At 37.3% G+C, this 18303-nt stretch overlaps 1 protein-coding gene across 1 annotated transcript in view; it reads left to right on the forward strand.

Moving 5' to 3' along the window:
• Positions 1 to 18303, forward strand: part of PLXDC2 (plexin domain containing 2) — a 282907-nt gene that overhangs the window by 128284 nt on the left and 136320 nt on the right. The window contains exon 3 of the mRNA XM_030009614.2: positions 18157 to 18303. Within this exon, the coding sequence (XP_029865474.1) occupies positions 18157 to 18303 (147 nt within the window). The remainder of the gene's footprint in view (positions 1 to 18156) is intronic.

Raw genomic sequence — 18303 nt, forward strand, 5'->3', positions numbered from 1 at the left:
CCCTGTGAACATAGGAGTGTCCATGGCTAAGGCATATTTCTTGCCAAGAGTCGCAAAGCCAAATGTTAAAGTCTTCTACCTGAATAACTTTGGGACTGTCAGAAGCTGAAGTGTTTCCCATTAAGCTAGAGGAGTTTTTTGGAGTTTGGAAGCCTCGGAATCACATCCCATATGCGCTAACTAACTGGTGCTCAGGACTGGCCAGTGGAAATGCAGCCTTTGTGGTCCTGTGGGTGCTAGGCTAAGAGGGGAAATCTGTACCGCACTGCAGTTACAGGGACCTCAAAGATGGGTTATTGTGGGGCATATTTGAGAAATCAGGTGGGACATTAAAAAATGAAGTGCCATTTATATCAACAATTCTTCTTTGTAGAGAATTGTTTCTTAAATTTCTGGGATTTCACAATCTTATAATTTCAAGTCTAGCTTTCCTTTTTTCTTCTTCTCCTTCTTCTTCCTGCACCCCCCCCCCCAACCCCCCTTCTTTCTTGGTACTCTTGTCTCCAGTCTTGGAGTTCAGGGTTTGTTTTTTGTTTGTTGAGTAATCTACCGCTTTTGTTTATTGTGCTCAGGACATTGAGAAGTGCGCTTTTCTTTTTCTTTTTTTTTCTTTTTTTTTTTTTCACCCAGAATAAATAGATCCTAGGAAATGCAATGTGTAGGGTGAGATTTGTTGCTGCAAACATTGTAAGTCCTTGAAAAAGCAATGAGTGTGAAAATATGTCTTAATGTGTCTAGTTTGGTATGTCTTCTTTGAAGCAATGAGAAAAATAGGACAAATAAACTTTCTTCACATACTCTAATAAAAGAAAAGTATGCTTTATAGTAACTCACTGTTATTAAGTAAATCTGTATTAATATTGTTAAAACAAAATCAGATTCATGGTCATGGTATGACCAACCCTTCCGTTAAACCTCGTAGCCCTGTAGCCATAAAGGTAATGGAGGCAGGTAGCAGAGGTTCTCATTGCCTGCTGCTCTTTTGCATTTACTGGAAAAGGAACTGATCCCTGAAATACATCTAGTATGGGTGATGGGTCCCCAGTATCCACCATCTAAGGTATTGACAAAGGCATTCCTGTTTTGCCACAGTACTTGCTAATGTAGGCATGGCCACTGAGCACTGGAAAAGGCTTGATAATACGTTAATATATAATTGTGCATTGTATAAATGTTGCATAATAATTTTTCCATAGTTTACAGTGTGCGTAATTTTTCAAATGATATCCTGTGATTATGGCTATGTGGAGCTCCATACAGAGGTGATTCTCCTTCTGTATTTATAATTTTTGTTTCTTTATCCCAGATCTTCTGCAAAGCGGTTCCCGCTGCAGGCTTTATAGAAGATTTTTAGGCAACTTGCGTGGTTCTTTGCTTCACCTTTCTCTGTCCCTAATCCTTGTGACTTCTTAACCCTCAATGAACAGTACAACACCAAAAAGTAAAACACAGAGAAATTGAAATGGAGCAGTCTCTACTATATAGCTTGCATTGGCATTAGTAGAAGATGACAAACTTTGCAAAATAACTCTGGAACATGTGAATTACTTTCAAATTTGTTGCCACTGTATAGAGATACTACATCATAACAATAGTCTTTCACAAACTTCAAATATCGAAAAGAAATCCAGCAATAAAATAATAGATTATATCATACTCAGGCTTGAGCTGAGTACAGCCATGCTAACAGTAAGGTTTTATTGCTTTGCATCATGAAAAGAGTGAGAAAAACATAATTTTTCATATAAAGTCTTAGAAGAGAATGAACATATGACAAAAAGATTCAGTTCCAAGCAAGAAACAGCATGTCGAGCATGCTAAGTCAAATCAAACTTGACTGTATCTTACTTTCTCCACCCCTCTCAACGTAGTGCTTGTGAGCACAGAAATTTGTGGCTATTTCAGGGCAAACCATATTTATTTTTTCTGTAGTGAAATTATTCATTTATTCCTGTGGATGTCTCCCGCTGTGTATTGCTTTTAACTAAAATGGAGTTGTTGATAACTAAAGACACCCTTCTTTCTTTTTCTCTCCTTTCTTTAGTTTCTGTAGATGTTGTCTGAAATGTAAATTTTAGTAATCCCTGTAGTTTAGACCTGAAAAGCATCTTGCCCCTATCAGAACAACACTGGTGGATTTCCTACTGGCAACAATCTTTTGCTGAATTTTGCACTTTCTTGGAGAGTTTCTGCCCAGAAGAAGGCTTCTCCCTTATCAGTCCCAGTCACTCATGGAAGTGAAGATGTCTGATTCTGACTGGCAAAAACAACAGAAGGAATTGAGTTTTACAGCCCTCGGGATTTGAGAGCAATTACTCTCAGCTACTGACAGCAATGTCAGCATGCCCACTACTGTGTTCTTACTGCAAGTCTGAGCAAGGGAAAAAAAAAAAAAAAAAAAAAAAAAGGTTAAGACTAAATTTCACTCAGCTGGACAAATAAGTGCTCTAATGCACTGTATTAAAAGTAGAAAAACTTGTCCATGCATACTTGAATCCTCAAAACTAAATAATGTCATAGTCGAATAGTGAGCTGTCAGTTTGGCCAAGTTTTGTTCCTTTTTTTTGGGGGGGGGGGGGGGGGGGTCTTTTTGGGGTTTTTTTTTCCCCCATCCCAATGCTTTAATGCCAGTTGCATCTGAAGGGCTTAGAAATAAAAAGCAGTGTCACTAACATTGTTCTGAAACCACAGTCCCTCCAAGTTACTGAGAAGAATGTTCTGCATTTAAGAAAAAATACTTAATATCATATAGTTTAATGGGTATTTCTGTTCTCTTTCCTCATCCCAAGCTATAAGAGAGACACGTTTTACTTCTAAAGTCTGTTTTCTGACTTGCCATCTCTTAGAGCCTTTACTTACCTGTGTAGAGTTGCCTTCTTGTTTAGCTTTTGAATTTATAGTTAAATATTTTGCTTAAATAGTGTTTGTTTCTTCCTTTCCCTTTCAGTGATCCTCAACAATGCAAGAGTGAATTCCATGGACAACATTTAGATATGTACATTCAGTGTAATAAAGTCAGGGATGCTATTGATCTCTGCATCAGGACAGAATTCTTTTTTAATGCATAGTCACATTTTAATGTGGATTATAAAGTATCAAAGTAATGCATATCCAGTACAAAGGTTTAACCAGATTTTAGGCTTTGAATTTTTATTTCCATTAAAGCATTTGACATATAAGTGGGGAGGAATGAAGCTTTGCAGAGCAAAGATTTGTCACTGGAGTTGGCTGATTCTTTAGAGAGCAAAAGAGCGGTACTTCTGTTCTGAAATCTGTATTTGCAAAAAGCCATGTGGAAAAAAAAATAAAAAAATGAAGCGACAGTTTTATCTTTGATACCTTCTTTCTAACGTTGCTTCATTTTGGGGACAAATCATAGACTATATTATTGAGCTCAAATAATATTGAGCCCTTGCCTAAAACAAAGGAAATGGCAAATTTTGTTTTAAGATCATTTTAAGTTCTAAGTGAAGAAATCCACTTTAACTGATTTAATCATGTGGCTGCAGCTTACCTGGTCTACTTGCAAAGTCTTTATCATAACAAAAGTTGCATTCATTCTTATTTTCAGTTTTAGGGAAGTATTGTTGTTTCTTGTTCACAGTTAATAATTACTACATCATGTGATTTTTGGTGTATGTAAAGGATTCAAGAAAGGGAGGGAAAATGTGGGCTCCTCCTGTAGGCCTGCAAATATTTTTCTCAATCTGTGATTAACCTTTGGTCATGTAGTATAGCCCTGGAAATGCCAGGGCTAAAACTACTGCAACTAAAAAATGTGAGTTTACAGTTGAAGGTGGTATTACATCAGGTTTTCTGCCATTTCAGACCCTATCTCGTGTTGCCTTAGACCGTTTTGTGTTCAGTTGTATTTAAAACACAGTTGTCTTCCTGATTTTAAGCCAGTGTAACTTAAGGCCAGAAGTCTCTGTTTGGATGCGTGCTGTTCATGGCTCTGGTGTTTCAATAAGGTTCTAGAGGATTAAACAAGCATCCCATATGATTCCTCTCTACTGCACATCATTAAACTGTGAAAGCTCTAGAGCTTATTGACACTGAATGTTGCAGATGCCAAAATTTACAAAATTAGACAAATTCATGGAATAGAAATTTGTCAAGGATTATTAAACACAAAGGGAGTTTCTGAGGAGCAGATCACTGGAACCTAGGAAAAAATGGAGAATTGCCACTGTTTGCCCCGGGTTCTTTACTCTTCCTAGGCATTGTTCCCAGTCAGTTCTGAGGACCAGACTAAAAGGATGTTTGGCCTAAGAGAGTACAGCTGTTCTTGTGGTCTAGTTGGTATCCACTCACTAAATTAAGTTAAATGTCGTATTATTATTTTTATAGTTAGAAGCTTGCAATTTACAACAGAGATTTAGGATGTACTGGAGGAACAGTCTTGGGATATGCTGGAGTTGCACTGAAACCATTGTGGATATATCTTTTGCTTTTCTATGTAGCAGAATATTTAGATATCATATTTTTGTTGGAAGAGAGCTAAAATTTGCTGTTAAACGATATAGTAATTGAAGGCTAAGATGTATAGGATTTTGTTGCAGTGTTTCTAAACAACTTTTATTATACTCTTCTGAAAGGGTTGTTATTGCTATTTTAAAATGTTTTTATTTACACTTTTGAAGAGTTTATTTTGGAAAATTACCATGCTACTTTGGAGATGATGGAGATGGAGAATGTAATTTATTTTCAGAAAAATCAAGTCTCCTTTTTTCAAACTCTGAGTCAAGGGAAAAAATGTTCCTTACTTCTTCATGTGATGTTAGGGAAAGTATTTGAACTTTCTCAAAAAATAAGCTGCTTCACATGATGTCCTAAGTAAAACTAAAATTTCTGTAAATTATTGCTAAATCCAGTATTGAACTGATTATTTTTAATAGCCATAAAGAAGAGCCAGAAAATTAATTGAGCTGGAAGCAGCACAGATCATACATGAAACATCCTAGTCCTCTACTATTACAAAACCACACCAAACGGTATGTCACCTGCAACTAGAATTAGGATCTGGGACAATCATTAATTTACTCACTTTTTTCTGCTTGTCCAGCTGAGTTTTCCACCAGTGATGTCACACTTTCTAGTTGGCCAGCAGACTGATATATCATTGTCTTCTTTTCTTTCAGGCTTTCAATTGCAAAATGGTAAACTAGACAAAAGCCTCATATATCTTTTTGTATTGAATTTATTAATTGCTTACTTAAAACAAGGTCATCTTGACACTTGCACTGGGTCTTGCTACAGTCTTCAGCTGGACTAAATTTATTGCCAGCTCTGCAAGAAGTGTTGTAGCAATAAGCCTGTCAACATTTCCATTATTCTCAGTCTAAACTCCAGGGGTGACAGTTCTGTCAATAATTCAGGTATAGCTGAAAAAGAAAAAGGTGAAGACTGGAGCTGAGATTCATTCTGTTTCCTTTAAATTTGGGGTTGGACGGGGAAGGAAAGAAATTAAGAACAAGTTTCCCCACCCCTAAGTAAGGGAATTGACGGTGTTCCGTGGTAATCCTGAGTTCATTTCCACATGCTTAGCTATGTAGCCACACAAGGCATTTAATTTAGCATGCTGATGATAATGAATTTTTATAGCAAGAAAGGAGACGGGATTCAGAATTTAATGGAATCTGCCTTTGAATTTTCTTGTGATAATATTTTACATTTCCACATCCCTCTTCATCTCCAAGTTCCTAAAGCACATTACAATTATTCCAGAATCGCTGAACTCATAACTGAAAAGAGCTATGAGCAGTATCAACAACAGACCTTGTACTTTCTTTCTGAATTAATTATTTCAGTCGTACATGCCTCAGCCTTTGCTTGCAGAAGTTCACTGAAAAGTAGATTCAGCTAATGAAAGCTGAATATTAGTGTGGCTGTGAAGGCTGGGAAGGTCTCTCTTTTCCAGTCACTTCCCTTCTGACCCTCTTCACCACATTCACCTGGAGTGTCCTCATGAGGGAGACTTGTATCGAACGGATCATGCAAAAAGCAGAGGATGATATTCATTTCAACCCATGCAAAACAAACAGCACTAGCTCATTTAACAGCATGCAGCAAATTGTGCATGGCTGGTTGGAGCAGGGAGTGAGGGTGAATACATTACTGAGTTGTTACTGCAGAGGAATTTGGGTAGGTAAGTAAAAAGTTGTTACATTAAGCCGTGTAATTCCAGTTTGGATAACAGCAATCCTTAGGGATAGATTTTCAAAGCTGTAGGAATTCTGCTGACATTGATGGATTACTCCATGCCACTCTGAAAATCTTTCATGGTTTTGTAATATGGGAGAGTCAATTATCTGTTATCCCAAAACAGTAACAACTTGGCATGTAAGCAGATGGGTACATCGTTTCCGATTTGGTCAGACACTTCCTTTGTGTAAATTTAGTAATTATAACTTGAAAGCTTTCAGCATTTGTCAGGAAGTCAATGGCCTGTCTTCATTGTGATTGTGTGAGTTATATAGGCTTTTCAAAGAGAATAATAAATGGGGCCGAAGCTCAAAATTCATATCAAGAGGGGGATCAGAGTTAAGAAAGTTCCATTTGTAAAACGTGCATTTGTCCTTCCAAAAATGCCAGCTAAATGCTGTCAACTGCTGAAGAAAATGCTGACGAAATGCTTTTAATAGCTATAGTACTTCATACACAGAACAGAAATTAATAAGTAATGAAAATAACAGAGCTTTTTGTTTTCTTTCTTCTGTAACTCTGGTATGCATTCATGTATAGCATGTCTATCTTTTCACAGACCATCAGTAATAAAACAGTGTATTTATTTCTGGAACACAAAATTGGCAATGGAGATTTTGGAGAATCTGCAACAAATTGCAGTGTGAATAACAAGGAGAAAAAAAGAAAAGGAACAGCAAACTTTCACATGTTCACCAGACTTTTTAGCGGCACAACATTTAACAGAGGTAGAGAGATGTGGCAGCGTTACTGGAGGTTTGCTTCATGCATGTGTATCAAGCTGCATAACTTTTCACAAATTCCTATTAAAATTTTTAAATAAATGAAAGCATCACTCTCAGAGTATTCTTTCTGTAGCCTTAGCAACAAAAATAAGAAAGGGGAGAAATTGTAAATGGAAATCCTACCTGTCTGATCTCATACAGGTGGAGCAGTAAAATGTCATGAGGGATAAAATGCCATGATCTCTTGGAGGTATTCGCCTTTTGCTCCAGTACAGACAGCAAAACAAACAGCTTTCTCAGGTTCTTCCTACCTCAGGTGAAGTGTGGATGCCTCTTTCCTGGTGTATGAGAGAAAAGTGCCTTCCAGTGCTAGAACAGGCATAATCTGGCTCCAAAGTGCTACTGCTGTGGAATGGGCTAACAATGTGGCTTCCACATGTCAGCAGCCTGGTGGGTGCTCATTTGGGGAGTATAACTGACTGGCTGGCACAGTGGTTTATAGCAAGTTTGGTGAGGATGTTTGGAACGTCTTCCTTCCATAGTTATAAGCAAGTGCACCAAATGTCCCTATTTGTCTAGAAAACAAAACTCCAATTCTTACAGGTGTACAATTGATGACTACGTAGTTGAATGAAACAGCATCTTATTTCTGAGAATTTTCATTCTGTTGAAAAAGTAATTCATATGCTATACAGCTGGACTACAGTTACATTAATGTGAGAAAAGGGTTTAAGTTTTTTAATTTTTTTCAATAAAAATGTAAATAGAATATTTAATGCTATCATTCAGTCATAACAGTGCATAAAATGTTGATTTTCTTACATTATTATTATCTACATGACAAGTCAGGCATATTACTCCTTCACCTTTGGAAATCGAGGTAATTTCTTAAATACACTGCAAAGGTCTTGTATCTTATAGAAACATTAAATTAAGGGTAGTACACGTATATACTGCTCTAATAATGTATATGAATTTCTATTAAATACTTGGCTGCTGTGATTGCTATGAAAGGCTGGAGTCTGTATGAGCGGTTTTCTTTTTTAGTTGTAGTCAATATTGAAATTGAAGGTGAAATTCAGCTCCTTAATTTGGATACTTAAGCATAGGTGCATGTGGTGTAGAAGACACATGTGCAAGCTCTTGTATGTGAGTTAAAGTATCCTATCATAGATGGTGGAAATTTAAGGTGAAATTCAGTTGCCTAACTATAGGTGTCTGGTATCATTTTAGGCACTGTGGTTATACTGAATGGTCCGTTGGTCCTCCTGTAGGATAGTGGTCTACTGTAGGTCCTGGATCATATCTTCAAGTCTCTAATGGCCCTGTGTTCCTCCTGTGCTTAGGCAATGACATGTCATCCATGGTCAGCACAGGCAGCGCAGTTGAGGTGGGTATTCAGTTTGCTCTAAAGTGGACCTGAAAGCTTGGTGAGCTGGCATACCTTCATTGACAGCATTTACTAGGTCTGTGGTTCTGATAATGAGCGCTTAGAGACCCAGCTCTTATGCACACAGCCACACTGAAGTGTCTAACCTGCAAACTGAATGCCACCCAACTCAGCTACCTATTTATCAAAATCTGAAGTGAAAAGGCCAAGATTTTTTTTTTTTTTCAGATATACCAACAACATATTATATCAAACAAAATAAAAATGGCATGTTTCTGGTCAGTGTCAAAATGCTGAGATTCCTCCTTCCCACCCCCCCAAAAAAAAAAAAAAATTATTTGGAACACAAGTAAAATCTTATGTCTTCATCTTTGATGGGCTTTCAGTGCTTAGGAGATGATATACACATTTGCCATCACTTTTTTTGCTTGAAATTGTGAAAAGACCCTTCAAGTCAAAAGTAATTCTGTAATGCCCTGTCTTTTATCTTCTACTATCCTGCATTTAGCTGAAAACCAAAAAAAAAGAAATACAAGTTTACGAAACTCTTCCACTTGGAATCACTCTACTTTTAAAGAGCAACATAGATTGGGAAATTATACACAAGAAAAAAAATAACATCTATCAAAAAGAAAATCATGTGATAGTATAATTTTGAAATATTTGAGAATATTGGATCAACTGGATGCTGGGTTAACTTGAAGACAGTAGTGCTTTTCAGAGACAGCAGAGGAAGGATATTATTTAGCATCTTGATCTTGTCTGAGCAATTGCAAAGTGCTCAGAATATCCTTCCTGAAAAGAGCAAGAGTGCAGATCCTGCAGAAAGCTTGATTGGAGCCTGATGTTATGCAAAGGGAGTGACTTGGAAGTGCCTGTCTAGCCAACATGTACCTCATCAAGCATCTCAGTTAAATACGATGTCTTGCAGTTGTGGCACTTATATTAGAGGGCTCTCAAGGGATTTATTTATTTTTTTGAGTGTGACTGCAGGATCAGATAAAGAAGCATTTCTGTGACAAGTCCTTAGGAAATGTGGCTGGTAAGAATAGTTTGTTAAAATTGTACATAGTGTTCTTTTCGATATTCTTGTATAGAATATCCCGACTGAACTCCTGTTACAGATGTGTTCAGAAAAATACATGAACAAAGCAAAATGCATACTTTTTCCAAAGCAAAGAGCAAACTTTCCAAAGAGCAGCAGAAATTGGGGCTACAGCTTAACCACTTTAATCATCACTATCTTGCTCTCTAAGACATGAATGTTAATTTTGAAATTTTGCATATTGATTGTGGATTTCAGCCAATCCTATGTTTTAGTAACTAAAGATTCAAGTGTGTTGTGAGAGCTAAACTAGAAAGTGCTATGGTTAAATGGACTACCAGTTTTGGTTGCAAGCTGTTTAAACCGAGTGTTCTCCAGAGAAGCCACAGGGATGCAGCTGGTCCTTTGATGCCCAGGCTCTGTGATGAGCATGCTGCTGTCTGGCTATATGCTGAACAGCACGCAGCCGAACTGAACGGCACAGCTTTGGCAAAGAGTGGTGCTGAGGTGAACATAAGACACCTTCAAAAGCTTCAAATTAGACTTTATCCCTACAGGTAAAAAGCTACTGCATTAATAAACTCGTGTATCTCCCTGTATCAACTTAGTATCAGTCATACATGTCCTTACAACTGATTGTCCTATGATTTCAGCTGTGAGCCTTGATGGATCCCTGAGACACAGTATTAACTGCTCGGGAATTGCAGCACACACCAGTGAGTGTGGAGGCAGCTTCTGCACTGTCCTACATAAAGCCCTGATCAACTAGAAACTATACCTGCTAATATTAACTTAATTCTCCAGACCTGTAACACTTTTCATCCTGATTTAGATTTGCCATTTTCACTCTTCCTGTGAGGCCTCGGGGCAACTGGCTCTTGGTTGCTCTGTTTTTTTCTTGTCCCTTCCAATACAGAAGGGACAAAGAATTGGAAGCAAGGATGACTTACCCATCCCAGCTTCTGAATATGTACCGGGGGAAGAAATAAGCCACAGAGAGTTTAAAATTGCTCTAACACCTGGATAAAAAAAAAAAAAAAAAAAAAAAAAAAGAAAGGAAGGGGGATAATATTAAACTGAACTTACATATCTGAGGGGGAGAAAAAAGTTGCAGGAGCGTGCCTGTAAGTATGTCAAAGTATATACACTCAGAAATACATTGTTGCTTATATTCCACACAAGAAGTGAATCTTTAAAAGACTAAAATACTAAATCTTTAAAAGCTAACTTTACAAAGATGTAATTATTTATGGCATTATCCGGAGTCATGAGCCCCTAAGAATGGGGCTGGTAACAGGCATGGGCTCATAACTACTGATGCTCTGTAGTCTAGGCCTGGCAGTTAAGTTTTTTATGTTTACAAACAGTCTTTTTTACAATTTCAATTTTATGAACACTTTAGTCATTTATAAATATCTAAAAATGAGAAAATAAACTCTGTAACATGTTTCATAATTACACCAAAATCAAATTGCTGCTAGGTGTTTTCATGATCGTTTTATTGCAGTGGTTCCTATTATTTTCTTTTGGTGGAGAGGATGCTACAGAGCAGTTAATAAAGGCTTATTTTGAGAATGTCATTTCTCAAACTCCTGCTCCAGCAAATCACGAACAAAGCTGCATAATAAATATTTCCTTACTGTAAATGGATTTTGAGTGACTTGGTAATTTGGCTTTTTTCTTCTCTTAAGTAAGGCATTGCAGAGACTTTTGCTCTTTGAAGCTTGTCTCTTATGACAAGACAGTCAAAGGGGCTTTATAAGACCACTGTAATGACCCCTAAATAGGCTGACAGTTTTATAGCAGTCCCCAAGAGGGAAGCTTCCTTTCAAAAGTGGCTGAAAATCATGAAAGAGGCAGTGGCTCCACACTGACTTTTCACAAAGCCAGAAAGACTAAACAACTTTTTGGATTGATAACAGGTTTATGGCATCCTTCTCTGCCAGACTGTCTGTCAGCGTGTGTGACTGTCCATTATAGGTGCTGTCAGGTGCTCAGAAAAGTGCAGTTTGAAAACCTGGGAGCTGAAGATGTAGAGCTGTGTAAAGCCTTGCATGTACATAGGGTGAGAGCTGTGAGCTAAATGCTTTTGTTTCAACCCAGTTGATGACATCGTTTAGTGGTTACAATAACAATCTCCAGATGTAAATCTGTGAGATTCTGGGCAAAGTGAGTTCCATACTGGCCCTAGTGAAAACCTGAGTTTGAGGACTCCTGCACACACACACACACACACACCAGGCTTTCAGGACTCTGCAGAGCACTCATGAGACCTGTTCTAGGAGAATATAGTGTGAGATGAAGCTCTTAATCCCACTGCATGCAGACAGAAGATTTCCTCTTTTGTTAGATTGGGTTACCCTCATTCATTAGACATGGTATTAGCTGTTCAAAATGGATTTTGCTAAGGCTTGTGTAATCAACAGTGATGTTTGCAGGCTGTCTTCAGGTTCTGCTGACTGTTGATGTGGAATATGTATGCTATGCCTATATATATATATATTTCCTAAGTTCTTCCCGCGTCAGATATTAAAAAAAGACCAAAAAAACCCCCAAAAGAACAGATTGTAGCTTTGTCATGAAAGCAGAGGGGCAGTTCTGTAAATTGTATGTTTCCTCAGTAGAGATTCCTACAGAACAAATGCTTTTGTTAAGAAATTGAACAGCAGAGAGTTTATCCTTGATGCAAAGTGTTTATGAAATCGGTACTTCTGAGCATCAGAGAACCACTTATAACAATGGAGCTTCCTAAGTAGCAGCCACTATACATATCCTCTACAAGACTTTCATGTGGTAGTTCACGTGTAGCTTATCTACTGAAATTAGAGCTTTCATATTTTGAGTGGCCAGTTCAAATTAAGCACTCCTCAGGGCTCTTTGGTTATCTGATCCTATAAAACTGTGAAGTTGCATCATAACATTGTTATGTTATGATTATAATTACGGTACTCTCTGTTAAAATGCAGTTATATGGCAGCAGCATGCAAAGTGTCTCTCTCCCAGTTTCCTCTGGCCTTATCTTCCCATTAGGACCCCATCTCGGGATGTATGGTCTTCTCTCATACTGTCTCATCTCATCTGCTAATGGCTCTTAGACTGGGGATATTCTCCATGTATACTTGCCACCCACCCCTGTCTCAGTCAGTGCCCACCTAAAGAAAAGGTAAATAAATAAGGAAATTCAATTGCAACACCATACACACATGCTTCCTCCGCCCTGGTAACACAGAGTGTGACCATGCATATCTCTCACCCCTTCCCAGTGCTCAAACATGGCTGGAAGAGGCTTTCTGTTGGCTGCAGTGCAGAGCTAGCTCACATCCTACACGAGTTGTCATTTCTGTTCTCCCTTCCTGTGCTGTTTTCAGCTGGTGGGTACTAATAATGTTCAGAAATCTAAGAGCAACATTCTAACAAAAATCTGAAACAATTCAGAAGTCAATTTTAGCTGTACTTTACTGACAGGGTAGGCAGAGATACAGTAAGAGAGTAACAAGCACTACGTGAGATTAGGTTAGAGTGCAAATAGTTTTGAGGTAGCTGGTTTTGTTGTATGCATGCAGGGCCATCTTGTTGCTGGTTTATTTTAATAGAAAGGGTGGTCTTTTTTTCTTCTGCAAAAATGAATTGCCAGAACTGCTTTTCTTCTTTAGGGAAATACGTGTAATTGCTGGCTCATTTCCTTCTTCTAAATTTCCCAGTAAGTATTTTATTATTATCTTTGTTTTCTCCCTGAAAAGTAGTCTATTTTTAAATATGTAATTGCCTGTTTTCTCCTTCCAGTGTTTCCATTTTATTCTACAAATGCAGCTTTTAGAAAGCATAATTGTCTGATTAATTTCATAGGCTATTCCTTTATAAATGCTCATATTATATTCAGAGTTAAAGATGACTTTCTGAACTTCTGATGAATTTCCTCAGCACTAATTTTTGGGGCAAACACCAGTAGCACTTTCAGTTAATTTAAAAATAGGCATAGTCTGTGATTTTAGCAATATTTCGACAATTTGTTATTGCGTTTTTAAAAATCAGATTCCGGACCTTCCTTTTACTGTGATAAAATTAGACAGCTATAAAGTTTAACTCCATATCCTTGATGGCTTCAGAGTTTGTTCATTGTGATATCATCTCAATGCAATTCTGAAAATGCAATTTCAATAAATAGAATATTTAAAGGGACATCAGTTATTAAATTTAACGCAGTCTAATTGTCTTTTATGGTAGCTGGCAATAACTCATGACAGTCACAGATATTTGAAGATAAGGAGCCTTGGATGATTGACTGATTGATTGCCATGTCACCAACAGTCTCACAGGACTGGGAGAAGGCAACCAAAACTTAAGCTACCAAAATGTAATTGTTGTCTGGCTGGCTGATCTATAATGATTTGTCTTGTAAATGTTTTTCTCTTTTCTTTCAACCACAGAGAAACTAGGAGTTTTTTCTACAGCATACTATTGTGCAACAGCAGAGGTCATTCCTGGATGCCAGCTGCTTTTTCTCTGGTTGAAGTTACTAGTTTTTTTCAGTTACAGCCTTGCAGATAGAGAGAGAGAGAGAGAGAGAGAGAGAGAGATGGCAAAACTTTTTGTTCAGTAATATCTGTGGTTTGGATGCAATTGGATCCAGTATTTAAAAGCAAAATATTCATGCAGTTGGATTCAACAGAGGCTCTTATTCTTAACCTAAATCTTGTTTGATAATATCCTCTGCCTCTTAGAGATTTACAGTACCTTTCAATTTCTGTTAAAGAAAAAATGTGACAGGAAGAGAATTAAGCCTGAAAAGTCCCCTGCTTACATATGTGATTGCATCGTCCTTGAATTGTGATGTCTTATTTCATTGAGAGGGAACTTTATCATTTCATGTCTGTTTTGGTACAATTTTCATGTACATCTTTGGCCAGAATCCCAGTTAGTCATTTGAAAGCATTTCAGAGGTATAAGGTAGTTGTTACTTTTAAATATCACACATAGTTACTTTATACTATCTTGATTGCAACAGTTTACCTCACACATTTGAAGCCTTAATCTCTTAAGGGACACCAGTTATCGAGGAAACTGGTATGTGGTGTTTGGACTGTATTTGGGAGTATCTGTATATGGAATGTATGGAATAGATGTTCAGTCACTGAATTTGACAAATACTGAACACCAAGAATTTAAAGAAGGCTTAATCTTCACTTGTGCTGAGCTTTCATGAATAGTGCATGCCCTCAGCTTTCCTGAGAACATTCAGTTGTAGTTGCAGAAATATGGGAACGTATTCAAGGTGTCATCAGACAATATCCCTCATGAAAACTGTTAGAAATTAATTTTCTTTACAATCTAAAATAAGATGGCAACCCAGCATTGAGGATTGCCTAAGGTTAAAAATACCCGAAAGAGAAGAGTTATGAGAGAGGGTCTAATGAATATTCCCTATATCCTTACGACGGTTTCCAACAGTAATCCTCATAGCTGGTGCAAAAAATCTCTGGGAAAATCCTTTGCTTAAAAGCTGTATTTCTCAATAAAAGAGAGGTGCTTCCCACTTCATATGTATGCAGTATTTGGACAGAACTGTACATCTAGAGAAGCAATAGGAAATAATGCTCATATCCCCAAAATACCTGGAAAACAAAGAAAAAAGAAGTATCTTGAAGTATTAATGGGTACGTTCTCTGATTGCTCTGCATGTTCTTTCATTCGGTAACATGCTTTTAAGTCATTAAAAGATACTGAAAGGTTTGTTTCTCTTCATACTTGTATTTATATATAATTCTACCTATCTGCAGAACTCAACATCTGTGTCACATAAATATTAAAATTATTTTCTTAGTTCAGAAGTTTACATGCAAATTCAGCATAATATCTGAAGCATTTTCCCATCTTCTTATGCATATAGTACCTGTAGGGGATGGAGCGCATTATGAAGTAGGTGCCATCAACCAAAGCCCATAAACAGGTCTGTCAGAATGAAAACTCATAGGTATCTATTGGTACCAATAAAATGTTTCTCTACAGCTGGGAAATTTATGGAAGACTCTAAAAATTTCATTTCCATGGTACTGCACATTAAAAACTATGAAGGAGACGACTTGAAATACAAGCATGGATCCTAACCTTACTAAGAGCTCCTGAGCTGCTCAGGCCAACTTTAGTAGTTAACTGTGTGTTCCTTTCTGTAGTACTATAGTAAATTTACAGAGAGGATTAAAAAAAATTAGGATGCGAGAGAGAAATATTTAATGGTACATTCATAAAATACATCCACATGAAGGTTATGAACCTGTTCCAGTGAGTGAGAGGAATTCTGTTTTCCTTCTATCATCCAAGTGGAAGTGAATTTGTTTCCTTCCACAACTATCTAAGGTTATTTAACTTGAATTAAAACAATAAATGAGACTTTTTTTACACAAAATTTGGTAGTTGTTTATACATGAGTAATTCCTCACACACTGACAACATTGTTCAGCTGAAGGCTGTAATTTAAGTGTTTGATTTACAAGATGTATGATGAGTCTGCTTTAAACATGGATCAAGATACCATTTAAAGCGTTCTTACAGAACAACCAACTAGGCTCAGTGTTAGAGCCTTCTAGTTGTGGAGGTAAGGGCTTATCTACTAGTGATTAACTGGAGTAGCTTTATTAGTTATGAAAAACTGGAAATGCAAAAACTCTGCACAGTTTTAGCTATAGTTTAAACATTGCATATTTATCTGAAAAAAGCTATTTGGGTAATCATTTCTTCTTCTTTTTCTCTCAGGGCTCTTTCCTTGAAACTTTGTGATGCCTTAAGTGTAACTTCTAATTTCTATTGACATTCTGTCAGAATGATAAATTAGACTGGGAAAATACATCTTTGTTGTCAAAACCTTCTAATGTACTATACCTCCTTTGTATACGTGACAGTAATAACTGTTTCTGTTAACCATTAAAGTAGAAAATAATTTGGTAAGGTAGCTGGCTTTTGTCATCTTCCTGACAGTAAAGTTTTAATTATGTTTGCTTGTGTGACTAACCTAGAGCTGCTGAAGTTGTTAGAAGTTGCTTCAAAAGTGCAGCTGAGATTTACTGGGCGAGTGCATCCTGGCATATAAAGTATAGCAGAAGATACAGAAAACATCGAGGAGAAAATAACCTGATTATATCTGCAATGGTGTATATCAGTAATGGTGTTAATGTAGGATGAAATCCAGCTGAATCAAGATTTATGGTCAACATATTAAACCTAGAACATGAACAGTTTCATCTAGAATATAAGCCCTTGCCAAGTATATCTTCAGCTCAGGACCACGTCAGTAGGAATGGGTTGTATGTTCTGGGAGGGGGTGTCAGGTCTGCGTGGCAGCACAGTGTGATGTGAGGGTAGCTCCACACTGCTTGCTGGGTGTAGGAGGTGCTGCAGGAGAGGAACTTCTCCATCTCCAGGGGTAATGCTAAATTCTAAGTCAGCCTCTTCCATTTTCTATGCCACTGTTTGTTTTCTAAGTTTATTCCAGTTTTAAAACACTATCGTTCAGGCTTTGTTTATTTTGTTTTGGTGCTGAGAAGAAGGAAGGGAAGAAGGAACTGAGAAATACCAGGATGTACTCCTACTACAGTATTACTTGTAGCTATTCAGCAGAAAGCTGGCAATGTTGTCGATTTAAATATTGTAGGGTTACAACAGCTTGGGACAAATTAAGGAAGACTGGGAATCTGGGATGTTTCATCTCTCACCTTGGACCATGTACTTTTTTTTTTTTTTTTCCTTTCACTGTCTTAGATATGTTTTAGGAAGGTACAGACTATCATAGCTACTGACGTTGACAGAAATTTTGGAATTTCCTATACTTAGGTTTTTTAACATTTACCAAATTTTGCCTTATAAGTTTCAAAATTTTACTTTTTTTACTGTGCTAAATGTATATGATTTCAAGTGTAAACTGATTGCAGTGAGGTTGAGTGGCATACAGAGTATTTTGAGTGTTGGAGTCTTAGCTTTGTCATTGAAAGAAGCAGACATTGCCAAGACTTCGACTGTCTTCTGAACCATGCACTTGATCATGGAACTGGATATCTGCAAGCTGCAGGATTTGATGGACCACTAGCACTATCTCCCATGGCACACGTAGGGTTCATGTATTTTACCTCTGAATTTGCTGTGACATGAGCATGACAGCAACTGCTGTCATTTTAAAGACCGTAAGAACTAGGAAGCTTTCGTCTACAAATACATATGTATTTATATCTCTGAGTGGCAAATGTACAGTAAAACAATCTTTTGGAGATTTAAAATGAAATGGCATTGTAAGACTATAGCTACTAGGAATTTTTTGGATGTTCTTAAAAAGGGTATTCTAGTAAATTATGTTTAAAAATGTTAAATTTTTTTTTTTTTTTTTTTTTTTTACATGTTAGCTGTGAGTACTGCTTATCTCTTTGTTAGAGCGTGGCTGGTGTTACAGAAACTTACTGGTCATCTTGTCTTGAAAGCCATCAAATATTTTGCCGTAGATTTCACTGATGTGGTTACAGGAACTGTATGATTGGGATTTGGGGATAGTGAACATTATAATCATAATATAAGATGATTGCATGAGGTAAGTGTTTGCCTTGCCAACTGCTTGTGGTTAGGAGCAGAGCTGTCTTCTGCAACACATTTACAATTTGTAATTTTTTCTTCATTGTTGACTTGCAGTATAGTCTTTCCTGCTGCTCCCAGGAGCAGCAGGACTCAGTATTTCAAGAGTGAGTTTTTATATAAAACTAAGGTGCATCTTCCATTCTAATCTGTATTTGCTGTGGGTTTTTTCCCCCTTTCAGGAGGATACAGATCATAATTACTATACTTCAAGGACGTACGGCCCGTATGATTCTACCAGCCGGGATTTGTGGGTCAATATAGACCAAATGGAGAAAGACAAAGTAAAGATTCATGGGATCCTTTCCAATACCCATCGGCAAGCAGCA

Source organism: Aquila chrysaetos, chromosome 3, assembly GCF_900496995.4.
Source record: "Aquila chrysaetos chrysaetos chromosome 3, bAquChr1.4, whole genome shotgun sequence".
NCBI classification, from domain to species: domain Eukaryota; kingdom Metazoa; phylum Chordata; class Aves; order Accipitriformes; family Accipitridae; genus Aquila; species Aquila chrysaetos.